Raw genomic sequence first — 19,998 nt, forward strand, 5'->3', positions numbered from 1 at the left:
TAAATGTTTACTTTCATTGATTTTGTTATAAGCCTTTATAGTTTGATATTTGATATTTATAATGTTGAAAATATCAATGATTTACAGGGTCAATTTCACCTGGACTGCTGGACAAGCTAGTAAGTATATTATTCTGTTAGAAACTCCCTTAAAATCCTTTTTAGAAAGTTAGAATTTTACAGTTAGCAAGTCAACTCATCTTCGCCATCCCATAATGGAAATGATGCACACCCTTTAAAAAAGTTATATACATATTTTTGTGTAGAAAAATTCAATATTTACACTAGTTAAATGAAGCGTTTATGGTCTGAAGTTGAAAAAAATCCAACTAATCCCAATTTGTCACACACATGTACAGCAAATTATGACGTTAGTCCTATAAAAAATATTAAAATAAAATACATTTAAATGTTTTTTTTAAATTAATCCATTAATTACACAACCTGTGAAGTTAAATATAATATTCATTGCTGCTTATGTTGTTTATTTTCATGCCATCTCCCCAGTAATTCTCCATACGATGTTGTTTAAATCTCAATTTCAAAGTGATTCTCTATAGTTTCTAATCCTCTATTATAACTTTAATATCTTGTATAACTTTATTATTCTATTTTTGCACAAATCCCTTCATAAGGTCAAAGATCAGACCTGAGCAAAGTGTGGCCCTTTGACCCTATTTATGTGGCCCTCATGAGGTCAAAGATCAAGTCGATACTAACGTTTTTATTTTGGATTTATTTCATAAATGATCTCTTACTATGATTACTGAACTTTTGTGAGTATTTATTGGCCCTTAAAAAAGACGTGAACATAAAACCCATTTGGAAAATCATATATATATATATATATATATATATATATATACTTAAATTATATATATTATATAAATATATATATATATATATATATATATATATTTATATAATATATATAATTTAAGTCATTTAAAATACAATAAAATAATAACATATTTATCTTGATGTTATACTTTTCGCTCCTTTATTTTTTGCTTTTGGCCCCTCATGACAGCAACTGTATAAATTGTGGCCCCTGAGGAAAAATGTCCAACAATAAAAAATGGGATTTAACATATATTTTTTAAATAATTTTCTCAATCTACCACTTCTTACGACACTAAATCCAACCCTTAAACAAATACATCTTAAACAAGCGACTTAAACAGAATAACAGTCCCTTGAATCGATACCACTTAGTTGAACAAGCCGATCAATACGTCTTATTGATCGGGGCCATTGAGTTAATGGCACAGTCGTCCAGTTGGTCCATCTGAAGAGCTTGAAGACCACACCAGTAGACAACCCTGACACATATCCATGATGGACGTATTTGAGGCGACATTTGGTCTTATTCTTTTATTGGGTCACATGGTTGAACATCTGCATGGAGAACATCTGGTCATGAAGTGGCTTTAGTAGTAAAAGATAATCAAAAGTTAATCCAACATCAGCAGTAGAGCACTCACATATATATATATATATATATATATATTTATATATATGTATATATAAACCCCCCAAAATCGAATCTCTTAAATGGATTTGACAGCAGAGGAGGAGAAGAAGAAGGGAGGGATGATGCAAGGAGAGATGGACGGATGAGAGAAAAAGGGAGGAGTTTCCCTCCAAGTAAAAATCTGCTGTTTGCAGCCGGCGCATGACCAGAGAGAGAAGGAGGGAGGGATGAAGAGGAGGAGGATGATGAAGAGGAGGATGATGATGAAGAGGAGGATGATGCTGCTTCTGTCTCTCATCTCATCGCATCTGTGAAGCCTGTTCTGTTGCGTCTTTCTTTTTTTTTCAATCCCTTGTTCAGTCATCCTCAGCACCGCCATGTCGGACTCGGAGGATATGACGGAGTTCGCGAGCATCGTGGAGCGGATCGAGCGGGGAGAGGTGAGTGAGGGATGCGGGGAGAGGTGAGTGAGGGATGCGGGGAGAGGTGAGTGAGATGCGGGGAGAGGTGAGTGAGATGCGGGGAGAGGTGAGTGAGATGCGGGGAGAGGTGAGTGAGATGCGGGGAGAGGTGAGTGAGGGATGCGGGGAGAGGTGAGTGAGGGATGCGGGGAGAGGTGAGTGAGATGCGGGGAGAGGTGAGTGAGATGCGGGGAGAGGTGAGTGAGATGCGGGGAGAGGTGAGTGAGGGATGCGGGGAGAGGTGAGTGAGGGATGCGGGGAGAGGTGAGTGAGATGCGGGGAGAGGTGAGTGAGATGCGGGGAGAGGTGAGTGAGATGCGGGGAGAGGTGAGTGAGATGCGGGGAGAGGTGAGTGAGATGCGGGGAGAGGTGAGTGAGATGCGGGGAGTCAGCGACGGTGTGTCCGTCAAACGCGCGCCAACAGATGGACGGAGATGCTCGTGCACGATGACACGTTTGTGCAACAATCCTTTTGATAAATGACGACACGCACACAAAAATAACGCTTAAATATTTTTCTATTGATAAATGTGTCGTCATTTATTTCAAGTATTTATATTAAATAGAATGTTCGTGTATCCTCTAGAGCACGGGTGTCCAGATATTTTTTTTCCAGAAGGGCCACGTTTTATGAGGTGTAAATGAGCGAGGGGCCAGTGACACGTTAGTTACCTCATTTCCAGATCCAAATATAAAGCGTGTATTTATTTAACTTACAATTATTCACAGAGACGAGGATAAACATTACAGTATTTAGCTTCATGTTGTGTGTTTTTTTTTTATTTAAAAAAAGCTTGCGTGACATTTTAAAAGTTTAAAATTTATAATTAAGTCAGGCTAACAAAAGACTTCAACTTAGTCCCTGTAATGTATAGAAATGAGCCGCAGGTTTAAAATGAAATAAAGTTCCACTGTATTCATGCTGACAAATACCACCACTTTTTAAAAGACAGAAGAGAAAAATGGAGAAAAACATTCTTAAGTTTGTGTTTTTAAGTTTTTATAAAAAGATTTTATCGAGTATAGATTTTCCTCCAACATTAGACGAAGGAAGGTAAACTATATTATTTCTTTACCTGACATTTAAACGTTATCTTTGACATGGTTTATGATAAACATTTAACCAAACCTGCAATTTAAAAAAGTATAAAGATGATTTAGCTCGAGTTAGCGTAACAGCTAGTCCTACGTCAGGTCGGTATGTTTAACTATTTTTCTCTTAGTTCATACTTTACTTCTGAATGTTATTTTATTGATTTCATTCTGTATGGTTTTGTCGACAAGTGTATGAAATCAACGAGCAATTCTTATTAGTTAGCGGCTAAGTGCTAATTGAGCCATTTTAGCTTAACAATAAACACAAGTATTGGTCGATGTTGCGCTTAAAACTAAGAAATAGTTAAAGAATAATGAGAAAATAATAATAAATATCATCCCACAATGTTAAATGTGTTTGTCATGGAAGTCATTCAAGGACGTCATTTTAGCCGCACTGAGCTACGTTAGCAAACTGCAAGATGCTACTATCGACTTTTTGTATGCTATGTTATTTTGCGAACAAATATATTATTTTAAACTAATAATTATGCCAATATATAAGCATATACAATAGTAGAAAATAAATACGTTCACTCGTTTTTACGCTTATAGTCGCGTAAAGCTAGGTAAGCTAACAACATTAACATCTGCGTGGCGTTAGCTCGCTACGTCCTACTACTCTTCTTGACTATAGTTGACATAAATTGTAATATTTAAAAAATATAGAAAACACATTCTTTTGAGAACAAGAACACATGTCTACGTCGCTAAACGCGGATGATCTATTACATAAACTTTTCCGTTCACTTCTTCACCTGAAAAAACAACATTTCCTGGAACACTATCTTTGCTCAACCTGAATTAATAATGAAGGCATGAGCTCTGCAGTGGCTCCGGAAACCAATAGTCAGACCTAGACAGAGAAACGCAGCTCATTTTTAAACATGCGTTTGTATTTATTTAAGTCTTGTCGCATGAAGATCTTAAATACTAGAGAATATATATTTAATGTTGTTTTACGTTATTGATGATTCAACAATGACTCAAAAACCTCCGCCGTGCGTTTCTTTTGTCTAATGAAGCGTGAGGAATTAATAGTAGCGTCCATGCTCTATTTAGTAAAAAAAAAAAGCATACACAGTCTATAAATAGGCTCCAGTTTTGTGGCTTCAAGGCTTCTCCTCTGTTCTGCTAAAGAAAAGTGAGAATAAAGAATGTAATTAAGGGTCGGAGCTGCAGGCGGAACCAACTCACACACATTCTTGTCAATATGTGAAGCACTCGGCAGCAGCTGTGAAGCGAGAGAGGGCAGTGGGTTACTGAGGTGTTCACGTCAATGTGGAGCTGACACTCAAGTCATACGTGTCGGCGATACGTTAGCGTGTGATGTCGCTGACTGAAGTCATATTTCCGACGTGTAATCAGGCCTGGCTAACAAGGGAACGTCCAGCCAATTTGAAAAATGCCAGAAATAGAATTGAGGTCATACTTGTTTCGGGTCCCTGTGTGGAGGAGATTTCGTTTGATTTTAACCGCTAATTTGAATGTATGTGCAATATTCAATTGTTTGGGAAGGATTTATTTTTAATAGATTATGTTTGGGTTATTCTTTCTATTCAGTCCATTTGATAAGTGAGTCATAATGTGAGTCAAAATGTTGATAAAATAATCAAAATGGTAATTGAGGTACATGTTTTATTGCATTATAAATTGAATTCTTCCACCGTTTTACCCAGTTTTTTAACCATGTCTGGAAAGTCACACATCGAAAAATAACATAAACGCTACATTTAACAAGTTTATATATTGAATTTTCTTTACACAAATTATGTATATACATTTTTTAAATGTTGTGCATCATGTCCATTATGGGATGGTGAAGATGAGTTAACTTGCTAACTGTAAAAATCAAATTTTCTAAAAAGGAGAATAAAATAAAAATAAACTTTACATTTTAATTCCCCTTAAAAATAAAAAATGTATAATTAAAAAGCTCAACCGTAACGTTACATAGCAAACCCTGGCCGGGCTCTCTCAAATACATCACAGCCAACAGATGGGATCACTCAAACCTTCGTAGGAGCCAAGGTCACATGCGTATTTGCTATTTTTTGGTAACTATTTAAGGTACATAAAGCTTATCCTTGGCATGGGCGATCTACCAGGGGGTGGCATGCCACCCTTACTGCCACCCAAATTCTGCTTTCTAAACTCATCAAATTAGCTGCCACTCAAAGGTTCATGTCCCCTGCTTACCACCCCATAAATAATCTTTCTATACTCAACCCTGTTACAACCACATAACACATCAAAGAAAACTATAAAACAAAAAGAAAACGGTAATGGCTTTATTATTGTGTCAGTCGGTCCATCACCCAGAAAATTGCTGGGTAAACGAAAAGTTGGGCAAGAGTGAAGGTTCACTGGGTTTAAATCGCAGGGTCGAGGAAGGGTCGAGATAGAGGCTTGGATCGGAGTTAGCCGTGATCCTCGTCCTTAAATTAGGTAGGGCGGACTCGAAATAAAGGGATCTGAGGTCAGTTGAGGTCACTATGGTATAAGGTTGCGATTTTTTCGAAAACGTCCCTGTGGCCAAAGCAGACTGAGATTTTCCAATACTGGGATAAAACTCTAAACTCTGTCGGTGCAAAGTTTAAAGTCGTTTGTTAGTGGCCGATAGCCATTCGGAAACGTAACCTTTTGCGGCCACTTTACGACCATTTTAAGCCCCGAACAGGCGCCAAAACAGGGGAAGTCTACAATAGAAAACTTATAGGCAATTGTATTCCTTATTATATACAGTAATTCTAATTGTGTTCTTGCAAGTTTTCCGACTGATTCGCGGTCGGCTACGGTCATTTTTGGACCCCGATTTGCTGCCCCAAACATTAAATTATTAATAATAATTATAACTGAATGGTCTATTTGGTATTTGTAGTTATTCTAAAATGAAACGTACTACCCTGTAACACTGTGAATCTTCAATTAAATATCAAGACTGCAACATCTAATAGCAAATAAAGAACATTTCCATGACAGAAACCATCTGAATGATACAAATAAATGAACAGTTTGCATCTCAAACGAACTGTATCATGTTTTTTTATGTGGTGGTAAAGATATCCTTGACGGAAAATGACACCTTGGCCACAATAAAAATGGATAATATTAAAAGGAATATATGCTTTATTGTTTCCGTAGGTCATTTGCATTGATGATAACCCACTTTTACAATAAGTAAACGCTAAGAAAGTGCAAAACTTAAAACTTTTTCCTTGTGTTATTGGAGTGACACAGCGTTCCTACCCTTGTTGTGGACGAAGCCTTTTATAGCCGCTGATATACAGCCGTGAGCAGATAATTGAAGCATAAATTAGGGGGTGCAGCTCGTCTCTGGTGTTGGCAGGAGTGCTCTCCATCAATAGCTGCACTCGGGAGACTGTGTGAATTAACCGTTCAGTCGAAGTGAATGACTCAGCGAAGGCCCGGCCTGACCCGCCGGGCCCCGCAGTGACTCGGCAGTTTTGACGGTGGGTTGTTTGAAGGTGAATTTATGGAGAATCGAGAAACATCCATTTTGTGAATCACACACAAAAGAGACGTTATGGATCGACCCGGACGATTCATCTCCTGTCGTAACAGCAGCCGATCGAAGAACCATTCGTCTACTTTTCAGAAGTCGTGCTGAGGGATGAAGGAGGCTTTGAATGGCTCGTCACACCATCATTCATTTAAAATAACGTAAAACTCAAATCTAATCTGATTATATTAGGCAGCTCCTCTCTTCTTCTTCTACTTCTTCTTCACTTTTCAAGATAATCTGAACTTCAAAAATGTTAGACTTACCTTTATCTTACCTTTAGCAATGAACTTATCTTACTTGATGGACAGAAATATATGAATTATTTATATTAATATTTAAAATATTGGCCAAACTTTATGCAAACTGGATAGATAGATAGATAGATAGATAGATAGATAGATAGATAGATAGATAGATAGATAGATAGATAGATAGATAGATAGATAGATAGATGGATAGATGGATAGATGATAGATAGATAGATAGATAGATAGATGGATGGATGGATGGATGGATGGATGGATGGATGGATGGATGGATGGATAGATAGATAGTTGGATAGATGGATGGATGGATGGATGGATGGATGGATGGATGGATGGATGGATGGATGGATAGGTGGATAGATAGATAGATAGATGGATAGATGGATAGATGGATAGATGGATAGATGGATAGATGGATAGATAGATGGATAGATGGATAGATGGATAGATGGATAGATAGATAGATAATTATTTATTACTAGTTGAACGTGAATATACGTTTTTTAAGTTTGAGATAAACATTATAAATGAATTAAATACATAAATAAATAACAATTTTGGCTCATTTTATAATATAATCTTGTCGCCATATCAAACTGTATAATATTCGTAGTTTCAGCATTTTAAATGTTTTCCTCTTCATTTCTATTTATCTACCTTTAGAAGTAAACTTATCTTGCATGATGGACAGAAGAAGTGTTTGCTAATATTAAGCACTATTCTCCTAGATTATTTGTGCGTATTTATATTTAAAATGTAAAAACTTGTTTGTTGTATACACTTAGTTTAAGTAAGTAAAGTAAAAAACCCTTTAGTGAGACGCAAAATGTAATTTTTTTAAGAGAATAATATGTGAACAGAAATAACCATTTTATTTTGTACTTTCTGTTTTTCATTTCTAGTTTAATACTATTTAATTGTTTATCATTTGTTAAAGTCTATGTTTAATCTAAAAGCTAGATAAGAAAATAAAATACGACCAAATAATATTTTATAATGTCATATCAGAACTGTTTAGAATATGTAGTTTCCGGAATTGTATTTATATTTTATTCATTTCTTTTTTAATTTAAGTCTCTCTTCATTCATCCCTTCTTCACAGCAGTGTACAAGTTACCGCCTAAGTAAATTTATTTCCCGGCCCCTGACCTTTAACCCTTTCCTTCCTATAAAAAAAACCCCAAAACTTTTCTTTCATTCGGCCCCCGCGGCGACTTGTCCCGGAGGTTCCTGAACGCATCACCCTCGTTGCTCGGCCCCTCCCCCCAGCTGCGCTCATCCTCCTGCCGCGTCACTCTATTTAAATTCACTCGCCGGCGTGTCGGCATCTGCTGCTCGTCCTCGTCCCTCGTTCTTCTGGCTTTTACTCCATTCTTGAATTAAAACTCCGCTCTTTCCGCACGAAAACTCACGTCCACGTCTCGCCCGGGTCTCGGCGTCATGTCTGCGGGGATGCGGCGCAGTAGCAGCGGCTTGGTAAGCGTTGAAAGTCACAGTTTGTTCGTCTTTTTTGTCGAGAAAAGACGCTGCGCTGCGTTCAAACACCTCTGAGCTCTGAGGGCCAAACAACCTGTCGCTGCGGATCAAACCACTTTGTTTGTTTCTACTTCCTTCAAAACTTCTGGTCTTTGTCACTTTTTTTTTGTCCTTCACTCGTGCAGCTTTTGTTTCCTCCTCGATTGTTGTTCTCAGCCGGAGATGCTTCCTCTCGCACCTGAAGTTAAATGGGTGTCAGTAGTAAAAAACGTGATCTGTTGAGCCATTTTTTTTTAGTGTTTGTCTATATTTAGTTGAGCTTAATCCTCTCTTATGTCATAGTCATGGTGAAGACAGCAACTGTCACACGTTGTGTTCTGCTGGTTGCATCCTTACGTTTTGTATGAACATGTGGGAGAAGCTGGAACTTCTTTTTTATTTAGTTGTGATCAGTAGAAAACCAACAAATACATCTTATTTCCTCACAAATGACATGATTTTGTCTTTGGTGGGACTTGGAAATGACACAAAACGGTAGAAAAGACAATATATTTCTATTTCAGTGAGTTCTTTAGGACTTTGTACAAAGTAAATATTCAAATTTGAAGTAAAACTTGATGCAGATCATCAAAATCTTAAAATATAAACATTTAATGGTTACATTTGTTGGAAAATAAAATAAATATTGTTATAATTGTTTAGACTATATAGACAAGTGTGAGTCAAATGCTTAATACTTACTATTTATGTATGTGAATAAATCTGTTCGTATGATCAATATGAAAAAAACGTACGTAGTTTTGTGTTCCACAATTTAGTATATTCTATTCGGGTGAATATGAAGCAATATTCATACTTACGTACTGCAATATTTTATATATTTAGTTCTATTTAAAAGTGTATATATAACCAGAAAATTATGTTCACATGACACAGAAACATGGAAAGGAAAAGTGTAGAAAACAAAGTATATTTCCATTTCAGTATAATTTGTTCTACAGTTCTTGAGGACTTTGTAAACTAGCAAAGTAAATATTCGCCTTTGAAGTAAAACTCTGGATCTTTGAATGCAGACCATCAAAATCTTAAAATGTAAATATTTAATGGTTACATTTGTTGGAAAATAAAAGAAGAAATTTTGTTATGATTGTTTAGACTATATAGATAAAAGTGTGAATCAAATGCTTTAATACTTTTTATTTATGTGAATAAATCTGATTTTGCAATATTTAATGTATGTAGTTGTCTCTAAAGTTACATTAAACAATAGAATTATGTTCACATCCTTCTATTGTTAATGTATAACAAAAAGACCAAAGAGGTTCAAGGACTAATATTGATTAACAGGAAAATGTAAGGACCCGATTTTTTTGCATCGTCACATTTGTTTTAACCAACATGTGAGAAATAAAAGTTTATATTTTCTCATAAATAACATGGACTTCTCTTTTGTACCTGAAAATAATACAAAAAGATGATGTATATTTCAATTTCAGTGTCATTTGTTCAGTGAGTTCTTCGGGACTTTGTAAAGAGCAAAGTAAATATTCGCCTTTGAAGTAAAACTATGGATCTTTGAATGCAGACCATCAAAGGACAGCATGTTAAAATATAAATATCTTTACATTTGTTTTTTTTTTAAACATTTTTCTTTTCTTTTTAAATAAAATGTGCAACTGCTATTTATCGTTATTTTAGATTATATAGCTTAAAGTGTGATTCAAATGCTTAGTACTTATCTATGTACGTAAATAAATCTGGTCGTGGGATCAAATTTGGAAAAAAAAAACCTAGGTAGCCATGTGGTCCACAATTTAGTATATTCTATTTTATTGTCGGGTGCATATGAAGCAATATTTAGACTTACTTACTGTGATATACTTAGTTCTATTTAAAAGTATATTTAACAAGAAAATTATGTTCAGATGACACAGAAACATGGAAAAAAGTGTAGAAAACAAAGTATATTTCCATTTCAGTGTCATTTCTTCAGGACTTTGTAAACAAGCAAAGTAAATATTCACCTTTTGAAGTAAAACCCTGGATTCTTGAATGCAGACCATCAAAGAACGGCATGTTAAAAATAAAACTTTAAATATAAAAAGTTTATACGTTTGCTTTTTTCATTTTTTAATACAGTTTGTAAAGTTTCAAAAATAACTACAAATGACAGTTCAGGGTTCTTTTTTTTTTTTTTTTCTTTTTAAATATAATTTGCAACTGTTTTTATTTTATTTTAGATTGTGTCAATAAAAGTGTGATTCAAATGCTTTACACATATATATGTGCATAAATAAATCTGGTCAGATGATCCTATGTTTACTAAAACTTAAATAACATACTTCTGTGGTTCACAAATTTGAATATTGATGATATTTGATCTCGGCTGAAGTAAATATGAAGCAACATTTTACTTGTATGTCATATTAAACAATATAATTATATTTGTGTCCGTCTATTGTTAATATATTGCTGCGAAACATAAAGGTTGAATGATATATTTGGGAATAGTCTTAATTGAGTTTGAAACAAACAAGCCAATATTCATTTTTTTAGAGATACCTTATTATTATTTTCAGGCTGATGGTAAATGTACATTCATGTATGTATGATTATATCTATATATATCCAGGAAGTTTTCTTTATTTAAATGATTTTTGCCATCTGTGAATTTGTATATTTGATGGGTTATTCGCGTTATCTTACATCAGAGTAATATTAAAAAAAACAAACTGTCAAGTTGCAGCTAAACATGACTTGTGTCTCCTCTAATGTCAAATGTCCTGGTCGTCCTGCAGGTTCCGATCAAGAACATCGAGCGGGAGCTGATCTGTCCCATATGCAAGGAGCTGTTCACGCACCCTCTGATCCTGCCATGTCAGCACAGCGTCTGCCACAAGTGTGTCAGGGAGCTGCTCATGCTCAACCACGAGGACTCCTTCGACGCCGGCTCCGAGTGCTCCATGCCGGGCAGCCCCAGGTCCAGGGTACCCTCTCCCTCCATGGAGAGGCTGGACAGGCTCGTACGATCAGGTGGGTCTCGTGGTAAGAAACCTATTTGTTTTTAAACTTACAATGAAGTGTTTGGTTTTTATGTTTTGATTGGTAGGAAATATTCAGTGTAACTTTGATTATCAGCTGAATTAAAAGGACTTCTTGGTTTCCATGGCAACAAACAATCTTCAGTAATATTTCGTCTTCACTCAGGGGGGTTTAATACTTAAGAGGATTTCATCAACTCTTACTAATTGAAAGACAAAGTAAGGACATCTTTATGGAACAAAAAGAAAATGGGCCAGACATTGTTGTTGTCGTTGGTCAGACCCCCCCCCCGCCCCCCTTTCTTTTGTCCTACATATAGTCGATCAAAACAATATAAGTTTAGCGCTCGTCCATAATGGTGTCAGTCAACACCGGAGCCTGTAATCTGTCTCTTCACGCTTCATTAAAGACACAAACCTCGACAAGCTGTTTTCAAAAGACATGTTAACAAGCTTCTCATTGTCGGCGGCGCCTGAAGTCGCCCGAGGGCATCAAACTTCAACTTCTCAAACAAAAAAAGGTTTCGGACGATAACTGTCGTTTCTAGAAGATTAACTTCGGTGTATCGTCTAATCTGTTGGGATACATTTCCTAATCTCATCTCTGGGGCGTTTTCTTTTATCACGCTTTTCCGGTCGGCACATGGTTAAAGTTCTATGATGCAGGAGGATTGTTAGCGTCACATCGGGAACAAGAGGCTGCTTTTATATTGTCTCGAGTCACTTCCATAAGTCATCGATGCTCCGCTATAGGTCACGCAAGTCCAGTGTTGTTCATCTCCATGTAGCTGTGACCTCATAAATGTATATTCATTATAGATATTGGAAGGATAAATGGTAGAAATAAGTACTTTTGAATCGTTGAACCATTGCTTTTTAATTGACTCCCACAATCGGGACCAGCAAGAACTTCTGTACCTGCAATACATGTGAGAAGATATTGTTTTGTTCTCTCAACTGTGGAGACATTTCAGTTTTCAAGAAATGGATAAAACGTACAGTACACACATTCCAAAATAAAATAACAAAAACGATAATGAATAAAATGTAAATAAATATAAAGTTTGGATAAATGGTCTAAGCATACTTTTACAGTACTGTTGCATATATATATTCTTTATTGTTTTATTCGTATAAAAAACACATTTATTCTTGTCTATATTTGCTATATTTGTCTATATACTACTCAACAATCAAGATGGTCAACATGTCCAAGAATGCTGCACAAGGCGCTGCTTGAGGTCCTGAGTTGACGGCATTATTATGCATTATTTTGATCCTAATTCTTTCAAATGAATGTTATAGTAAAACATTTCTTGAATCAAAACAGGAGCCAGGGTCCACCATAATTCGATATAGTTTAATGATCTTTAGAGACAATTTGGATGGAAAACTGATAAGAGTACTTCAAATAGATTTATGGGATAGTAAGAGTGGCCTACAAATACCACAATGCACTGCAACAGCTGCGGTATAATTATATATTTTTTAATTTTATAGAGATCCCAATTATTCACTTTTTCCCCTAGTTTTACTTGTTGCTCTGTAAAATGTAGACGTCAATAAACATTACTCAAACCCTCTGCAGGAGCCAAGGACTCAAATTATTCAATATCATATTACAGTAGACCAAATTTAGACATAAAAAAACAACTCATTTTTATGCCTTATTTAATGTATGTGATGGAATGGTCTACAAATCCCATGATGCACTGCAACAGCTGCAGTATAATTATATAATGTTTTATGGTTTCCCAAATTTTTCCGTTTGTTACTTATGATGTAAAATTTAGATGTCAATAAACATTACTCAAACCCTCTGCAGGAGCCAAGGTCTCAAATTAGTCAATATCATATTACAGTAGACTAAATTGTAACAGTAAGACATAAGACATAAAAAACGACATCTATTTATTTAATGCAAGTGATGGAATGATCGACAAATCCCATGATGCACTGCAACAGCTGCGGTATAATTATATAATGTTTTATAATTTTCCAATTTTTTTTCCTTTTGTCCCTAGTTTTGCTTATTACTTTTGATGTAAAAATGTAGACGTCAATAAACATTACTCAAACCCTCTCCAGGAGCCAAGTAATCCAATATTATATTACAGTAGAGCAAATTCAGACGTAAAAAAAACATCTTTTTATGCCTTATTTAATGTGTACGATGGAATGGTCTACCAATCCCATAATACACTGCAACAATTGACACTCGGATCATGTCGTGAAAGTTGAACAGGATTTCTCTTCAAGTCTTCATAGCTGTAAAAATAAAAAATGTTTTTAATACAAAAGGTGGAGCGTTTTTAAATTTCCGCTGCAGTCGGAAACGTACAAAGAGGCTCAGTGTGTTTTCAGGGAAAGTGCCAAACAAGTGGAGGTGTGGTGAACAGAACCTCCTCTCTCTCACACACTCGCTCCTCAATGAGTTTCTTCAGCTCTGAAAGGTGAGATGGAAATCGGACGTGAGTGTAAACAAATGCTGCCTCGCACTGAAGGCTCTTTATTTGCGACAACAATGGCGCCGTCTCTCCGCCTCGCCGCGTCTTAAGTTCCGCGCGACTCTTCTACTGTACGCGTCAAGTGGTCGTGGGTCGGAAACCGTACACTCCAGCAGGATTATCATCCCATAATGTCCTCTGTGTGTTCGCCACGTCGATTACGAAATGGGGAATTCTTGAAGAACCGCATTCTCCCCCCCCCCTAGAGTTATGAATATTCCGAAAATCCTGAACCGCCATGAGCTCATTACCCCGCGACCAGAACAACGGCGCGGTCCTGAACACCAGCGTGGCCAGATCAGATCACCGGTCGTCATGGCGACGCGACCCGCCTGTAAGGAATGAACGAGGGATTAGCGGCGGCGGAGGGAAAACAGGAGGGACTCTGCTATATTTATAATTAAACGGTCAAGCCCGCTGAGCGGGAACAGATGAAGGACGCCGTATCCCGATTGAACCGGTTTCATTTCAATCTTATTGTGAAAATATTCTAATGGATTCTTGTGGTCCAGGGACCCCCAAAAACTCTTCGGTGTTGACGATCACCTGGACAAAAGGGTGTCTTTTCGTCCGAGCCGGCACACCCCGGCCTCCTGTTGCCACGGATACCGGCCTAATTATTTGTGGTTGGAGCTGCACTTCAGTACCTGCTGTGTGGTGTCTGCTCCTCCACATTCAAACAAGAAGTGCAAATTTAAACTAGGACAGAACCTCCGCCTCCCTGGCAGCTCCTGACGCTATATTGGTGCCAAACTGGCTCTTTTTTTTTTTTTGTCCCCTTTTCCCAATCTTGTGAGGCCAGGAGGGGAGATGTGTTGTCTGGCCACCTCACAAGCCTCATGTTCACCCCTTTGCCATCTGAAAAGATCGCTCGAGATGGAGCATCAAAGATTGGCCGACTTTTAAAATGTTGCTAAAACTCTACTTGGTGTTTCGCTTGTGTGTCGCTCACAGGAATGTAGCGAAAAATGTTATTGCACTTTGAAACTTGAAGGCCTTTTTATAAAGTGACTATATCGGTGTCATCAGTATATTCAATTAATGAAATGAACAGTTTAATTTGTTGAAACTTTGATTTTCTTTTTAAATGTTTTTTTATTCTTTAGGATTTTAAATCATTTTTATATTGAAAGGTAGATTTTTAATATTTTTTTTTTTAACCAATTGATAAACAAATTAAAAATAACAGGAATAGTTAAATGTTCTAATGACAAAATGATAGAATTTGTTCTACGTCATGATTTATATCCGCATTTTTATATGGAATTTAAATTTGGCTAACAATTACAAATATTAAATTAAGCACAATATTATTAGAAATATAATATAAAACTTTATTTATTATTAAAAACAATATAGAATTCATAGAGTTGTGGGGTTCAGAATATCAAACTCGTTGAAACAACCCTCCATTTATTTTGAAAAGATTAAAGTTTTTAATTTCATTTTAACAAAACAAACAAATTTAACTTTTCAATATACAAATAACTCAATTCATTTATTCATTTTCTGCCACTTATTCCCTTATGGGGTTTTTGGGGAAGAACATACAAACTCCACACAGAAAGATCACAAGTTGCCAAACTATGGACCTGGAAGTGAATATTATTTTTAATTAATAAAAGAATTTTCAGTTAAAAAAAAAAGTTTAAAATGTAAATTATATTCAACCGTTCAATACTCTGATGTCACTGATATACTTCCATTCTTTTACAGCTCCTTCCTTAATCTAACATTCACTTCCTTCTGGCGTTGTTTGTCTAGTCAACTGTCGCCTGAAGTTTGAACCCATTTTGAGATTGATCTGCATTTTCAGACACAAACCAAGACTATTTGCAAGATCAACTTCACTTCGACTCATTTAACTGTCGTTCAGCTGATTCATCTGTACTTCATTAAATCATGTTAATTTATTTCTAAAGTATTTTGTTTCAGGGTGTTCGCTTTCTTTAATTGAGTATTCTTAAATATATTATTTTTTATTATTTATACTGAGGATAATTGAATTACTAAATAAATTGAAAATAATCCAAATTAAACTTGAGCCTAATGTAATATCCATTTCTATATATATGTTAGGTTTTCTCATCATATAAAACTTCCCTTTTATTGTTTGTCAGTATGGCTCGAGGACGCCCCACAACAGTCCCAATATATATACTGAATAACATTTATACCAAATTTCTAAACTATGTATGGAAACACTGGAAAGTTTTTCTGGTGACGTTTCCTGTGACTCATGGTAAAAACCTTCAAGAGAGTTCTGTGTTCTGTTAGTCTGGTCTGTTCATGTTCTGCATGTTTGTGCTCAAATCTAAATGAAACCTGCAAATACGTGTTCACATGTCATGTACTGTGTATATCACTTGAACTGCATTATTTAAGTTTGACATTGACATTTTGATCTTTTGCTTTGGGGCGAGACACTTCACACTTGTTTTTTTTTATTCTTTCTTTCTCTCTTTTTTGACTTGTTGGTCTCACCTCACTTCTTTGTTCATTGCTTGCAGCCTCAATTCGAAGGGCGTGTGGAAGCCGAGGTAGACGCGGCCTCCGTTTTTTGCGTAGCTGTAGTGAGTACAGTGCTACTTAGAACCCTTAAAGAAACCCTCGTCTGGTACTACTTTTCCTTCTACTTTAGACCCCTGATGGCTCTTCCACACCAACACACACCGCACAGAGTAGACGTGAATGAATCACTCTTAATGGAAATGTCCACTGAGCATCGAACAGACAGGAAGTGAACAGAAGCACGGAGGGGAAGTGATAGTTGACGCACACGACTCGGGAGAAAAATACAAGTTCATACATTTAAAAACTCTTGCATGTTGAAGTCGGGACTATTTCCCAATAAAACACTTAATGATTTAGCTTGAAATCCCTCTGTGTGCTCGGGCTTGTCGACTTCAAACTTGCTGAGTCGACTGATTAATGCGTTTTGACTCCAGGGAAGCGTTTGGTTTTCTCGACAATAATCATGACGGTTTATGGCAACGAAAACACAGACTTGTCTCGGCCAGCCGGTGTGTGTCAGTCAGCTGTCGAATTTAAATGAGCAGGAGGGAAAAAAACCAACTATTTTGGCAGATGAGTCGACACATTTGAGGAATATCCACCGAGCATGTCAGACACTTAAGTGTTTTCACTTATTACTGTAGAGACGAGCGTGACGGGAGTCTGCAGGTCATTAAAGGATTTTCAACTGAACATTCCTCGTCTCTTTAAGCCCGACCACAAGTGTGGTTTAATAAAAAAATATGTATAATTTTAAGGTCTAGAAGATCCAATGAATACATTAATAGATTGCAGCTTAAATAAAAGACGATAAATTGACATGTTGAGGTTGATAAAGGGATCAATAAAGTGTTCGATTTAGCACAAAAAACGCACTTGAAGTCAAGCCTCTCTTACTCACTCACACCTGTAGCCAGTTCGTCACTTCGCCTTCAACAAGCCGCACCATCCCGAGGACACGAACCTCTCGTAAATTTTAATTTAATCATGGCTTTCATAAACATCATTTATTTTCTCACGATGTCACCTCCGCGATCATGTCACACAGTCACTAGCTTCACGCCATATTCACAGCAACGTGACCTCACATGTCGCACAGCTCCATATTCCCTGCTCCTTTTTTTTTTTTTTTTTACATGTTATTTTTGGCAGAGTGGCCTTTGGATGCCGTTTCCCTCTGTTTTGCCTACCTGAGGAGTGTTTGATTTAATTTACAGGTCCTCGGAAACGAAGTGGAAATACAGGCTTTCAAAATGACATAAATCCAGCACTCCTCACTTCTTCTCCTGTTTCCCAAAAACGTGAAGCAACTTTATTTTATTTTTTTTTTTTTTGTTCATGACTTTGGCCTGTAGTGACTTTTAAGTTTGCTGGCTTTTTGTGTGTGTGTTCATCGTTTCTCTCATGATCTCCTCTGCTTGTGAATATTACGTGTGTGTGTCATGTGTAATGTTTCGTGTCGTGGCCTAGTTTACACGTACAGCAATAACCAGATTAATCTTGTGTTGGAAATGCATCGTACATGCATGATAATCAAACACTTATTTAATTTAGTAGATTTCCGCTAAATGTCTGGTAAATGGATGAAATAATGTCATGTTTTAACAGCGCAAATATAATTCCAAAATCTATACATCTTTACATTGAATTCAGCACTTAAAATGTAATTGTTTTGTAAATGTAATCAAAGTGAACAAGTAAAAATGGCCCTTAAAAGCTACATTTTAATGTAATTACATTGAAAACAAACTATTGACTTTCCAAAGATGACTTTGCTAGTTTTATACCTCATTGTTTTATGCAGTTGTGGGTAAATGTATAGCTCATACAGTCTAACCCATGTATGTTCCCCTCCGCATGGTTCTTCAAATTAAAAGTAGATTAATGTTCATGTTGATATTGCGACCTGTGTAAATGCTAGTGTTTCATATGAGATAAGAGACTGTTTCTGTATTTATGCTGATATAATTAAGACAAATTGAGCCTTAAAATGTAAAAATCAATCATATTGGCTAAATATACTTTTCTTCAGGCCAAACCTAATAATTCTGGCCTCTTTTCGGGGTTTTACACCTCCGATTAAAGGTCTTTAACTTCATCAAAATTAATCTCCAATATCTTGTAAATATTCATAAAATACACACCTTCTATTTTACCTTTTTATTTTGTCTGCTCATTAACTTAAGCATAACCCCGTTAACGTATTGCTGTCCGTGCAAACGAAGCCAGTGTGTTGTGCAACGATGCTGCTGCATCAGCAGAAACACACTCCTGTGACTGACTCTTAAAGTAACACTGTTGCTTTAAGGATAGATTGATCTGAGTGATGCAGTGACTTGGGCAAGTGAGGCATGTTTTTAGAAGCTTTTTGTTTATGGATCTAAAGTCAAGAACTTTTGCTCAAGACATTGAGAAGATGCCAGATGTGCCCAAATCTCTGCCATCACGACCGACTTCACTCCCAAAGTTTTAGTCCCGACTGCACTGTAGTGTGTACTTTGAACATGAAGATCCCGTCTCCGTGTTCCCCCCATCGACGGTTGAACAGTACTTTGCCTGTAACACACATCCATGTCTTGAAGGTCATTGTGAAAGTGGACTCCAAAGAGCAGAGAAATGATGACGTTTGTGAGGTCATTTCTTCATAAAAGCATTGTTGCGTAATGGTGACACTGACGTCATGGTGCTTTTATGAAAGCCAGCCCAGATGCTGTCAAACACACAAACGCTCCACATTTTTCCTCCCTCTTTGACCCTCATGACGACTCATGAACAAGTAGTAGAGACCTTTCTTGTCTGCATGTAGGGCCCCCCCCCCCCCCCGACAAATCCTGAATCTTGGCCAGTCTTGGAGCCGATCGCACGCAAGTTCTGTTCTCACTAAAGTTTCTGGTCCAGGCTCCATCTCGTCACCGGGTTGGCGTCGGGGGTCGGTGACCCCCAGGATCACGGCCATCCCTTGCCCCGGGTGCCAGCACGACATCGACCTCGGGGAGCGCGGCATCAGCATGCTGTTCCGGAACTTCACGCTGGAGAGCATCGTGGAGCGCTACAGGCAGGCGGCCCGCGCCGCCGTGGCCATCATGTGCAACATCTGCAAGCCTCCGCAGCAGCAGGAGGCCACCAAGAGCTGCATGGACTGCAAGGCCAGCTACTGCAACGAGTGCTTCAAGCTGCACCACCCGTGGGGGACGCCCAAGGCCCAGCACGAGTACGTCGGACCCACGACCAACTTCAGGCCCAAGGTGGGGGTTCCGAACGGCTTGTATATAAATAAATATTACTTACTTACTTACTTGTAGTTCACAATCGGCTGAGCTTTGAAAATCCGTGTCAGTGGTGATGAGATCGTCGTCCTGTCAATACTGTCCAAACGTTTAATAATTTAAGACACTAAATTAGAAAGAGACAACAGTGATGACTTGATAACTAGTTTTGTTGAGGATTTTGAACTTCAAATTGAAGATTTGATGAGGAAAAACCTTCAAAACCGATTTTAAGTGAAAATCCAACAATTGATTATTACATTTATAGGAGGAAGAACGAGTAGTTAAAGAAACTAGTTGTCTCGTCTGTCACGCTCTAGCTGAGTGAAAATGTGCTAAACTCTATTTTTTTTAAGCGTCTCATTTCCCAGTT

The 19,998-nt window shown here is 37.2% G+C and overlaps 1 protein-coding gene across 6 annotated transcripts in view; it reads left to right on the plus strand.

The window, feature by feature from the left end:
• Positions 1-1,750: 1,750 nt before the first annotated feature.
• trim36 (tripartite motif containing 36) overlaps positions 1,751-19,998 on the plus strand; it is a 31,566-nt gene continuing 13,318 nt past the window's right edge. The window contains exons 1-5 of one of the 6 annotated variants that reach the window (XM_087792562.1): positions 1,751-1,913; positions 11,096-11,330; positions 16,356-16,427; positions 17,577-17,660; positions 19,258-19,604. In XM_087792562.1, the coding sequence (XP_087648688.1) occupies positions 1,851-1,913; positions 11,096-11,330; positions 16,356-16,427; positions 17,577-17,660; positions 19,258-19,604 (801 nt within the window). In that variant the 5' untranslated portion in view covers positions 1,751-1,850. Of the gene's footprint in view, positions 1,914-8,128; positions 8,298-11,095; positions 11,343-16,355; positions 16,428-17,576; positions 17,661-19,257; positions 19,605-19,998 lie in introns of those variants that run through there. The other 5 variants (XM_087792523.1, XM_087792530.1, XM_087792538.1 and 2 more) reach the window with 5 other exon arrangements.

Source organism: Callionymus lyra, chromosome 1 (genome assembly GCF_982586985.1).
Source record: "Callionymus lyra chromosome 1, fCalLyr1.hap1.1, whole genome shotgun sequence".
Classification (NCBI taxonomy): Eukaryota; Metazoa; Chordata; class Actinopteri; order Syngnathiformes; family Callionymidae; genus Callionymus; species Callionymus lyra.